The sequence below is a fragment of the Nothobranchius furzeri genome, chromosome 6 (assembly GCF_043380555.1).
Source record: "Nothobranchius furzeri strain GRZ-AD chromosome 6, NfurGRZ-RIMD1, whole genome shotgun sequence".
Lineage (NCBI taxonomy): Eukaryota > Metazoa > Chordata > Actinopteri > Cyprinodontiformes > Nothobranchiidae > Nothobranchius > Nothobranchius furzeri.
This window is the reverse complement of record NC_091746.1, coordinates 72,133,689-72,146,188: the sequence shown is the minus strand read 5'-3', so window position 1 is coordinate 72,146,188 and position 12,500 is coordinate 72,133,689. Positions and strand designations below refer to the sequence as shown.

Sequence of the window (12,500 nt, the reverse complement as noted above, 5' to 3'; positions counted from 1 at the left end):
ATCGATTTCCCTCCTCAGGTGTCGCATCCATTTCTATAAGTCAGCAGCAGAAACATCACAATAAAATTGTTTAAACCCGTTAAAAAACCCCAAAACATTCTGAATTTTCATCCTTCGCTGACTGGTGGTGTGGGCTTTTAACCCTGAATGAAACCAAACTGAGTCTGGAGGTACGTTCACGATTGTGAAGCCTCCTCGCTCGAGGCGCTGCTCTCACCCTTCGCTCGTCCTCACTGGCAGCAGAGAAGAACCACGTTCTGTGTTTCTTACTGAAGTGGACGATTTTAAAAGGAAAAACGTTGCTGGACGTTGTTTCTTCTGCTGCTCTCATCACCCTGCAGCAACGAGACAGAAGACTTTTACTCTGAAATCTCATTTATCAGAACATAAATGCTTCTGGTTGTGTTCGGTTCACATGGAGGCAAAACAGCTCGGGGGCATTAGTGGGGGTGGGTTGGATGTTGTTGTTTACGTTTGAATCGTGCAGGTTGACGGATTTGGGGCCAAAGCCTTGCTCACTGACCTGTTGTAGCCGTTGAGGGAGAACGCCCCCTGGGGAGCAGGTGAGGTACTGCTCTTAAAGTAGTACACGCAGCCTTTGTGAATGATGATGTACCTGAGCGGCCCTGCAGACAACAACACAAACTCTTACAGGCTTTTCAGTGTGGAAGTAAGAAATATTCCCGTCTCACCCCTTTTAGAGAGAAAAGCCTCTGTTGAGAAGAATGCAGTTTAAAGGACCGACGAACTAACGGCTAGTCCAGGGGTCGGCAACCTTTTCCGTCTCCCACAGTACAGAACACACTGCTGCTAACCACTTAAACATTCTCCCTCTCCTGATAATAACTTTTTACTCTCTTTGACGTTGGATGTGCTACTGCTAGTTTACCCGTTTAATTATAGATTCACCAGGATAAATACAATAAAGTTTATCTCTCACCTAATAGAATATTTACTAAGAAATCACAATGTAACCTGTGTGTGTGTGTGTGTGTGTGTGTGTCTGCTCTGTCTTCTCCATCCCCAGTGAGTCGTGGAGGATGGCTGCTTATACAGGGAGTGCAGAATTATTAGGCAAATGAGTATTTTGTCCACATCATCCTCTTCATGCATGTTGTCTTACTCCAAGCTGTATAGGCTCGAAAGCCTACTACCAGTTAAGCATATTAGGTGATGTGCATCTCTGTAAAGAGAAGGGGTGTGGTCTAATGACATCAACACCCTATATCAGGTGTGCATAATTATTAGGCAACTTCCTTTCCTTTGGCAAAATGGGTCAAAAGAAGGACTTGACAGGCTCAGAAAGGTCAAAAATAGTGAGATATCTTGCAGAGGGATGCAGCAGTCTTAAAACTGCAAAGCTTCTGAAGCGTGATCATCGAACAATCAAGCGTTTCATTCAGAATAGTCAACAGGGTCGCAAGAAGCGTGTGGACAAACCAAGGTGCAAAATAACTGCCCATGAAGTGAGAAAAGTCAAGCGTGCAGCTGCCAAGATGCCACTTGCCACCAGTTTGGCCATATTTCAGAGCTGCAACATCACTGGAGTGCCCAAAAGCACAAGGTGTGCAATACTCCGAGACATGGCCAAGGTAAGAAAGGCTGAAAGAAGACCACCACTGAACAAGACTCACAAGCTGAAACGTCAAGACTGGGCCAAGAAATATCTCCAGACTGATTTTTCTAAGGTTTTATGGACTGATGAAATGAGAGTGAGTCTTGATGGGCCAGATGGATGGGCCCATGGCTGGACTGGTAAAGGGCAGAGAGCTCCAGTCCGACAGACGCCAGCACGGTGGAGGTGGAGTACTGGTTTGGGCTGGTATCATCAAAGATGAGCTTGTGGGGCCTTTTCGGGTTGAGGATGGAGTCGAGCTCAACTCCCAGTCCTACTGCCAGTTTCTGGAAGACACCTTCTTCAAGCAGTGGTACAGGAAGAAGTCTGCATCCTTCAAGAACAACATGGTTTTCATGCAGGACAATGCTCCATCACACGCGTCCAAGTACTCCACAGCGTGGCTGGCAAGAAAGGGTATAAAAGAAGAAAAACTAATGACATGGCCTCCTCGTTCACCTGATCTGAACCCCATTGAGAACCTCTGGTCCATCATCAAATGTGAGATTTACAAGGAGGGAAAACGGTACACCTCTCTGAACCGTGTCTGGGAGGCTGTGGTTGCTGCTGCACGCAACGTTGATGGTGAACAGATCAAAACACTGACAGAATCCATGGATGGCAGGCTTTTGAGTGTCCTTGCAAAGAAAGGTGGATATATTGGTCACTGATTTGTTTTTGTATTGTTTTTGAATGTCAGAAATGTATATTTGTGAATGTGGAGATGCTATATTGGTTTCACTGGTAAAAATAAATAATTGAAATGGGTATATATTTGTTTTTTGTTAAGTTGCCTAATAATTATGCACAGTAATAGTCACCTGCACACACAGATATCACCCTAAAATAGCTAAAACTACAAACAAACTAAAAACTACTTCCAAAAACATTCAGCTTTGATATTAATGAGTTGTTTGGGTTCATTGAGAACATGGTTGTTGTTCAATAATAAAATTATTCCTCAAAAATACAACTTGCCTAATAATTCTGCACTCCCTGTACTGAGCCAGGGTCCTCTGGAGGTTTCTTCCTGTTAAAAGGGAGTTTTCCTCTCCACAGTCGCTGCATGCTTGCTTAGTATGAGGATTGCTGTAAAGACTCTGACACTAGTCAGTGACTCGATGCGACCTGCTGGTTCTTTATATAGGAAACTTTTTGCTTAATGAACTGACCTGAATTGGATTGTTTATTATGTGAAGTGCCTTGAGACGACTCTTGTTGTGATTTGGCGCCATATAAATAAAATTGAATTGAATCTGATTACACACGAGCAGGTGACCTGTCATTTCAGGTCTTTATCGCATTTGTTTAGATTTTAAAAGACAAAAATCTTTACATTTAGAATTGGCATACAGATAAAAAATGAATGCAGAAAAATAAAATACATTTTAAATAAACGTTCATCCATTATTTCACACGCAGAGCCGCATCAGATGGATGAAAGAGAGCCGCCGACCCCTGAATCAGCTCTGGTCCACTAAACTTCCAGCTGTTGATAAGATTTTATATACTTTACACGTTTGTAACGTGAACATCATAGTTTATTTGTGGTTTCCACATGCACAAATAACGACGATCTGCTGGTTCTTGGTTCAGTGAGTTCACTTCTCTCCTCCGCCTCGCCTGAGCCATGCCTCATCGCCTCTCCTCCGTCTCGCCTGAGCCGTGCCTCATCGCCTCTCCTCCGTCTCGCCTGAGCCGTGCCTCATCACCTCTCCTCCGTCTCGCCTGAGCCGTGCCTCATCGCCTCTCCTCCGTCTCGCCTGAGCTGTGCCTCATCGCCTCTCCTCCGTCTCGCCTGAGCCGTGCCTCATCACCTCTCCTCCGTCTCGCCTGAGCCGTGCCTCATCACCTCTCCTCCGTCTCGCCTGAGCCGTGCCTCATCGCCTCTCCTCTGCCTCGCCTTTGCTTTGCGCTGCTAGAAATGTTCAAGTTTTGCTTTTGAGTTATGACCGAGTTGACGTCCCCGGATTATCCCTCACAGATCTGTGAGGGATAATCTGTGAATGTCGGTGACACCCACAGACTAAACTGTATTTCATAATCTAATTTTATTACAACTGAACGATCAGAATGAATCGGGACCTGATCCGACCTGGACTTGTTGTCATTTCATGTGTGTGCCAATAACGGGTTAATGTCTCGGCTGAAAAGCTGCTGTGATGTCACGCAGAAGGAACAACTCCTCATGAACTTAGTCGAACACTTCTTGACTCAGACCAGCCGTGCTGTCGGTCCGGTAATCTCTACCTGACAGAACAGTCGTCTACTCACACTTCATCAGGCTGAACTGACTCCCTCCCTTCTTGTGAAGATAACCTGCAGCGGAAACTCCTCCTGGCATTGTGAGGAGGTTCTGAGCCCCGATGGCTCGCATCGGCACCGGCCAGCACGTCTCTGGAGACGACATGGTTCTGCAGGATGGGACCAGAGCAGAGTTAGAAAGTGGAACCGTGGGTCTAAAACAGAACGAGGAGCATGAAGGTGAAGAGGTTCTCCAAGGTGAACTCCGGCTGAACATCAAAATCAGAAAAAACCAAAGTTTCAACATGAAAACAGATAAAACACGGAGATGCTGCACCACACATCATCATCTGTGTTAAACTCAGGATTATTCAGATGCATAATTCTATTTTACGCCTTCTTTCGTTTCCCTAACGTGCTCTGGTGGACGGTTTTTAAGGCTCTGGACAGAAACCTCCTCCCAACCTGAGGTTCTTGCTCAGTTCTTGAGCTCAGAGCTGCTCGGGTGTTCCTACCTGCTGCTGAACCTCCTGTTAAGGCTCTGAACAACAGGGTGTCCCCTCAGCGCTCGGACCGTGGAGGTCAGAGCCGGCACCAGGTCCACCACAGAGAGCCGATTGAACTCTCTTCCCTCGTCCCTCGGTGCTTCTGGCTCGATCCCCAAAGGTCTGTCCATCTGACCTCCTCGCTTCTCTGATCTCACCTTCTTCTGATGCCTCCCTGAGCTCCGGGTGAGTAATATGTGCCTGACCTTCCCCAAACGGTCTGAGACGGAGCAGTCTGGTTCAGACGAGAGGGAGGAAGAGTGTGGAGTGTGTGTGTGTGTGAGTGTGTGTGTGTGTGTGTGAGTGTATGTCCCGAGAGGCTTAAATAAACACATTTAATGACGTTTACCATCTTCAAATGTGCTACTTCCTGGTTATCAACAACATCTACTGGCCTCAGGAAGTGTGTGTGTGTGCGTGTGCAGGACTCAAGTATTTAGTAGAACTTCAAGAGAACACCAGAGCACAACGGCTGGGCGGTTCCAGAGAGCGTCTGAATGTTATGAAGGTGGTTTGTCTGGAAGTGCAGACGGAGCTGCAGGACCACACCTGGTTAACCTGAGAGTGAAGCAGTGAATTCATCCTAAACTCACTTTGTCATCTCCGTGTGCGGGCCTGTGGAAGCACACGGGAGAACAACGCTGATTTAATACGACAAGGAAAGACATTGCTCTTCATCCGCACTAGCCGTTAGCCCATCACTCCTGATGTCGCTGAACAGCGGTCAGAGAGGAATTATTTATAACCTTAAGCTAATCTGAGATTCCGCAGAATAATTTCAGTCATTCTGATGGAAAACAGGCTGGAAAGTAAAAAATGCTGCAAGATTCCTCGTCTAGCGAACCGGATTTATCTGGGAGACGGGAGTGTCAACAGGGAGGAGTTGTGCCTTTGACTGGTCTGTTGATTCCAAGGCCTGGACACACACACGCACATGCGCGCGCACGCGCACACACACACACACAATCACAATCACGCCTCACACAAACACGCACGCACGCCTTCACACACACACACACACACACACACACACACACACACACACACACACACACACATGCGCGTACACACACACACACACACACACACACAAACACACACCTCACAAACGCACGCACACACACACACACACGCACACACACACACACACACACACACACACACACACACACACACACACACACACACACGCACATACACACACCTCACACAAACACACACACACGCACACCTCACACAAATACATGCACACACACACACACACGCCTCACACACACGCCTCACACGCCTCACACACGCACACACAAACACATGCATGCACACAGACACACACACACACACGTACACACACACACGCCTCACACACACACGTACACACACACATGCCTCACTCACACACACACACACACACGCCTCACACACACACACAAACTAAACCATACCTCAGGTTAAACTGGGTCACTAATCTCCCAGATTAAACTTTAATTCTAAGGAAATCCACAACAAATAAATAAAAATGGACGGAGCCATGAGGAGACAGGCTCATGGTCTATTATCTAAACATTTCTGGCTTCTCAGAAACAAAACGGAGGTCAAACCAACATGATTTATTAGATAGAAGAAAATAAAACAGTTTCCGTTTAAATTGTTTTGGACGATTCAAACCGAAGTTCTCCACTGCTCCAAACTGAATAAATCCAGAAGAGCTCCGGTGCAATCATGGATCAGACTCAGTCCTAAACTCATATTAATCCCAGTTTCCTGCCATTGCTTTGGTCTGGAACAAACTGGACGGGTTTCCCGCTGAGATAAAATCAGACAACTGCAGCCTGACAGGAAGGGAAGCTCCGGAGCCGCTCACATACCAAACGTTTCCTCTCACAGATGAGATCCAGCCCAAGTTCCAGCTGACGGCCTTCTCCTGCTGCTGGAGCAGGAGGAGGAACCAGGAACGGAGCGCTGACAAACAGAAAGCAACTCTTACAGCTTTACTCTAGTTATCATCCCGCTCACCACTATCAGTTCAGTCATCTGCTGAAAAAGCAGCAGCTTGATAGGAACCAGAAACAAGCATTAAAGAGTTTTATGAGGTCAGTGTGTGTGTGTGTGTGTGTGTGTGTGGGTGTGTACTTACTACTGAGGACCACCATGATGTTTAAACCAACAGAAGTCAATTTTCAAAGTGAAGACATTTTGTGATCCTCACATTTTTAAAAGCTTACGCTTTGGTCATCTTTGGTGTGTTCTTACTGTGTCTAGTTTCTAATTTCATTTTTGTTTTGTTTTTAAAACACAGGAAAGGTTTTTCTTTGCCTTGCTAACATTTCGTTTGTTGACTGCAAAACATCCTCAGAGCTGACGCATCAGCGTCAGCTCTGAGGATGTTTTGCAGTCAACAAACGAAATGTTAGCAAGGCAAAGAAAAACCTTTCCTGTGTTTTAAAAAGAACCAAAAATAAAATGGACTTACAATTTGGTTTAAGAAGTATGATGTGAATAAAGTTTTAGTTAAGGTTAGGAATAGATCAGCATTGGTTATGGTTAGGTTATCGGCATAATACAGTCACAAGAATGAATGGAAGTCAATGGATGGTCCTCACTAAGATAGAAAGAGAGACGTGAGTGTGTGTGTGTGTGTGTGTGTGTGTGTGTGTGTGTGTGTGTGTGTGTGTGTGTGTGTGTGTGCGTGTGTGTGTTGAAACTGAAACAGTTGAAGCTCTAAGCTGGAAAACCCCTACAACTCACCTCTCAGGAAAACGTTCCTGGTAAATGAGGTCATTACTGAATGATGAAGAAATTATAAAACAAATGAAAAATAACTAAAAATAAAATGAAACAAGAATAAAAAATTTTATCACTGTAAGAAAGAAAAGCTTTAAACAACAGGATCTAATAAGGCTTTGTTCATTTAACCAGCTGAAGATCAGCCTCTTTACACGACTGTAAATAAACTGTAGAAAATTTTACCAACAGATTCAACAGAATTAATACATTCCAATTTTCTAAGAACCAGATCAGCTCTCACCATAATGCAGGAGCTGTTTTTAATGAGGTCTTCTATTTCCTATAAAAACACAGATCTCCATTTAAAAAAACACTGAGCTTAGTGTCAAAAACACAGATCTCCATGTAAAAAACACAGGGCTTAGTGTAAATATCACAGAACTCCATGTAAAAAACACCGAGCTTAATGTAAGAAACACAGAGCTTAGTGTAAAAATCACAGAACTCTATGTAAAAAACACTGAGCTTAGTGTAAAAAACACAGAACTCCATGTAAAAAACACAGAGCTTAGTGTAAAAAAACACAGAACTCCATGTAAAAAACACAGAACTCCATGTAAAAACACAGAGCTTAGTGTAAAAAACACAGAACTCCATGTAAAAAACACAGAACTCCATGTAAAAAACACAGAGCTTTGTGTAAAAAATACAGAACTCCATGTAAATAACACAGAGCTTGGTGTAAAAAAACACAGAGCTTGGTGTAAAAAACACAGAACTCCATGTAAAAAATACAGAGCTTAGTGTAAAAATCACAGAACTCCATGTAAGAAACACTGATCTCCATGTAAAAAACACTGAACTCTATGTAAAAAAACACAGAACTCCATGCAAAAAACACAGAACTCCATGTAAAAAACACAGAACTCCATGTAAAAACACAGAGCTTAGTGTAAAAATCACAGAACTCCATGTAAAAAACACTGAGCTTAGTGTAAATATCACAGAACTCCATGTAAAAAACACTGAGCTTAGTGTAAATAACACAGAACTCCATGTAAAAAACACAGAGCTTAGTGTAAAAATCACAGAACTCCATGTAAAAAACACTGAGCTTAGTGTAAATAACACAGAACTCCATGTAAAAAACATAGAGCTTAGTGTAAATAACACAGAACTCCATGTAAAAACCACAGAGCTTAGTGTAAAAAAAAACACAGAACTCCATGTAAAAAACACTGAGCTTAGTGTCAAAAACACATATCTCCATGTAAAAAACACAGGGCTTAGTGTAAATATCACAGAACTCCATGTAAAAAACACCGAGCTTAATGTAAGAACACAGAGCTTAGTGTAAAAATCACAGAACTCTATGTAAAAAACACTGAGCTTAGTGTAAAAAACACAGAACTCCATGTAAAAAACACAGAGCTTAGTGTAAAAAAACACAGAACTCCATGTAAAAAACACAGAACTCCATGTAAAAACACAGAGCTTAGTGTAAAAAACACAGAACTCCATGTAAAAAACACAGAACTCCATGTAAAAAACACAGAGCTTTGTGTAAAAAATACAGAACTCCATGTAAATAACACAGAGCTTGGTGTAAAAAAACACAGAGCTTGGTGTAAAAAACACAGAACTCCATGTAAAAAATACAGAGCTTAGTGTAAAAATCACAGAACTCCATGTAAGAAACTGATCTCCATGTAAAAAACACTGAACTCTATGTAAAAAAACACAGAACTCCATGCAAAAAACACAGAACTCCATGTAAAAAACACAGAACTCCATGTAAAAAACACAGAGCTTAGTGTAAAAATCACAGAACTCCATGTAAAAAACACTGAGCTTAGTGTAAATATCACAGAACTCCATGTAAAAAACACTGAGCTTAGTGTAAATAACACATAACTCCATGTAAAAAACACAGAGCTTAGTTTAAAAAACACAGAACTCCATGTAAAAAACACAGAGCTTAGTGTAAAAATCACAGAACTCCATGTAAAAAACACTGAGCTTAGTGTAAAAATCACAGAACTCCATGTAACAAACACTGAGCTTAGTGTAAATATCACAGAACTCCATGTAAAAAACACTGAGCTTAGTGTAAATAACACAGAACTCCATGTAAAAAACACAGAGCTTAGTGTAGAAAATAAAGAACTCCATGTAAAAAAACAGAGCTTAGAGTAAAAAACACAGAACTCTATGTAAAAATACACAGAAATCTATGTAAAAAAACACAGAGCTCAATTTTTAAAACACAGAACTTAATGTAAAATAAAACAGAGATTAATGTAAAAATAACACTGGACTCCATGTAAAAAACACAGAACTCCATGTAAAAAAACACAGGACTCCATGTAAAAAACACAGAACTCACACACAATTCTAAGCACTGAAGCTGAATCTCGGACAATATTTCCAGTTTCAGCTTCTAGAGATGACCCCCCAGGATAAAAGCATCATATTGTTATAACGGTAAAACATTGCTTTCACCGCTGATGTCATCGTTACATTTACCAGGAGTACTTCTCATCTTTTATTTATGTTTTTAAATCCTACAAAGATGACTGAGAATGAAAAAGGAAACATGGAACATTTCCAAACAGTCAGAGGAGCAGTTAGCAGACAGTTTCTGCGTCAAACTGATGTTATTAAACTACATGGAAAAACATTCATGAACATCAAATAAAGTCATTTTTATTGTGTGTTTTGTTTCTGTCTAGACCTGCGTGATGTCATGTTCTATCCTCAGCTTCAAATAAACTTTAATAAGCGTAGAAGCTGCTGTTTCCGTTCCGTTCTGATTTAAAGATTTCTAAACAACAAAAATCCGTCTGAACTTTGCTGAAGGCCTGAGCATCTGCATCTGCACGGCTGCACGGTGCTGCGGTTAACCAGCTCCCATAACCAACCCCCCCGTCTGTAAAGGTCAGAGGTTAACCACCGTTCCAGAGGCCTGTCCAGGAAGCAGATGCACCTGGGGACGCTGTCCCCTAAGGAGGACGTGCTGGAGGCTGGACTTCAACCCAGAGAGCTTTAGTTTAGGAGTCGTCGCCACGGATCTACTAACTGCTGACGTTGTCATGTCTGTCTGGTCCTGCTAGAGGGGAAATTCACAAAGCTCCAGATTCAGAAGGACATCGCCTCATTCTGAATAAAGGGTGACGGATCTGCACACTTTCTAGCTGCGCGTCTCTTTTGTTTTTGCACAAACTGGTCTCCCACTCCCCCCTGCAGCTTCTCGGACTCTACAACAATAAAAATATCAAAACCCGCTCATTCCACACATTTGCTGCTGCTTTCAGATAAATGGAGAAACACACAAAAGCAGAAGAGAAAGACAAGACTAACGTTGCTCACACGTGTAGAGGTGGGCTCTTGGAAAGCTGAAATATTAAAACCAGGTCCTCTTTCTAAACCTGTATTTCCACCTCTCCCTGTGCCCAAATATGGCAGAAGGACTCAACAGGAACTCCATCGGCTCCTATAGCAGCTAACTGAACACTGTGACTTTCCAGATGAAACCTGTTTGCTTCTGCAGCTCCGGTGGACTTAAACCTCGGTACCAATACCTGAGAACATCAGAGAAGTAAAGCTGCACGTGACCCAGCGGCATGAAGCACCAAAGCACTGCTGAACACAAACCTCCTTTCCATTCCTTCCCCCTGAAACCATGGTCAAAAACCAGCACACATTTCCCATAAATCTTCTCTTCTCTAACCCCCAACAGACGTTACCGTGGAAACGGCGACTTCATTTCCACGGGATGATTTAATCTTGATACCATAGAAAGTTCGACAGAGCCCTAAACCCTGACCTCATGGTCCCGTCAGGACGAGACTCAGCTGTACATGCTGCCGTTTCACTCGAGCACCAATAAAGAGTTTTAGTTTCACGTGGAAAGATTCAGATCTGAGCAGCAGCTGAAGAAAACCAACACCTCAGAAGATGGGTCTCAAAGAGGTGCTTCACTGAGAAACCATTTTTTACTTATTATTTTTGAAAATGGTCGCTCACTCTGAGTGTTTCATGCAGGCTGAACATGAAAATAGTCTCCTACACCTATCTGCTGCAGTAGCTTCTGATAGAAAACAGACGGTGAAACTCTAGGATAGAAAATCCTGACAGATCTACGTCACACCGTCACTAACATTCATGGACTCACCCATCTGGACTCACGACGAGGAAGGCTGTTGTTGGTTTAGCGTCCACGAAACCGCAGAGAATGTCTCTGCTAGTAGAAGCTAACCATTAGCATTAGCAACTACACCACACTGCAGAACTCCTCCAGGCTTTTGTTATTTGCAGAGCAGAGTCAGTGGTAGAGTCGTGTTGCTGTTAGCCAATCAGAGGAGAGGTGTCCACATATCAGGAGATAGGACTCCAGATCCTGCCGTCTGAAGCTACTTTCTCCTCCAGCTGAATTCCCCGTGCTGAAACAGGTGCACCGGAGCTTTGTTTCTCCCTCAGTAAGACTTATAAGTCATTCATTCCCACTAGAGACCACAGCAAACATGTTAAAAATATGGGTGAAGGACCCGTTTAAAGGGATGGACATGGTCAGAAGCAACCCTCGGGTAGGCTGTGGTGTTTAAACCAGACTCAAGTGGGACAGTAGGGTCCAAAGCGGGACCAGAACCCCCTCTCCATCAGCACCACTATGCTGAAGCGTTGCACCAAGCAGGATGGATCCATGCTTTCATGCTGGTGACACCAGATTCTGACCCAACAGCTGAAATCCAGACTCATCAGAGCAGTAAAAGGTTTTCCAGACTCTTCTGTTCCAGTTCTGGTGGTCCTGTCAGATTCTGGCCTCAGGTTCCTGTTCTTAGCTGACAGGTGAGACACTCAGCCTCAGGCCTAGTCCACACGTAGCCGGGGTTTTTTAAAAACGAATATCCGCCCCTCCAAAAACTTGCATCCACACCACCTCTTTAAAAAAAAAACTCTGTCCACACGTACCCGGATAAATACGTTGTTAAGGACATGCCAGACCTGTAGGTGGCAGTACTTCCCCCGTTTTTAACCTCGTCCTTCGTCTGTGGTCTTCCGCAAGGAGCAGTAATTCCGCTTGCAAAAACAAACAAGCAGAAAGCGCTTGGACAGTTGATAAAGCGAGCGCAGCTCTGAGGGCATCCATGCTGTCGGCTAGTGTAAACACAGGTCGCACACGTGATGTCAGCATTTTTTTGTCGCGGAAAGTGACGTTGCGGACCTTAAAACTCCGGTTTTGTCCGTCCACACGCAGACACCCAAAACGGAGAAAACGCAGATCTTCACTTTGGCCGGAATTTTTAAAAAGATCAGTTTTCGTGTGAAAAAACTCCGTTTTCGTGTGGATGACAGGCAGATCCCCGGCTACG

General features: G+C 43.6%; 1 protein-coding gene across 3 annotated transcripts in view; it reads right to left on the bottom strand.

Annotated features, from left to right (window-relative positions):
* sh3bp2 (SH3-domain binding protein 2) overlaps positions 1 to 12,500 on the bottom strand; it is a 37,293-nt gene that overhangs the window by 8,724 nt on the left and 16,069 nt on the right. For all 3 annotated transcript variants that reach the window (XM_054744670.2, XM_015943420.3, XM_015943422.3), the window contains exons 2-5: positions 3,890 to 4,029; positions 524 to 626; positions 218 to 335; positions 1 to 33 (exon numbers count right to left, since the gene is read on the bottom strand). The exon at positions 1 to 33 is cut by the window's left edge and continues 35 nt beyond it. In XM_054744670.2, the coding sequence (XP_054600645.2) occupies positions 1 to 33; positions 218 to 335; positions 524 to 626; positions 3,890 to 4,025 (390 nt within the window). In that variant the 5' untranslated portion in view covers positions 4,026 to 4,029. The remainder of the gene's footprint in view (positions 34 to 217; positions 336 to 523; positions 627 to 3,889; positions 4,030 to 12,500) is intronic.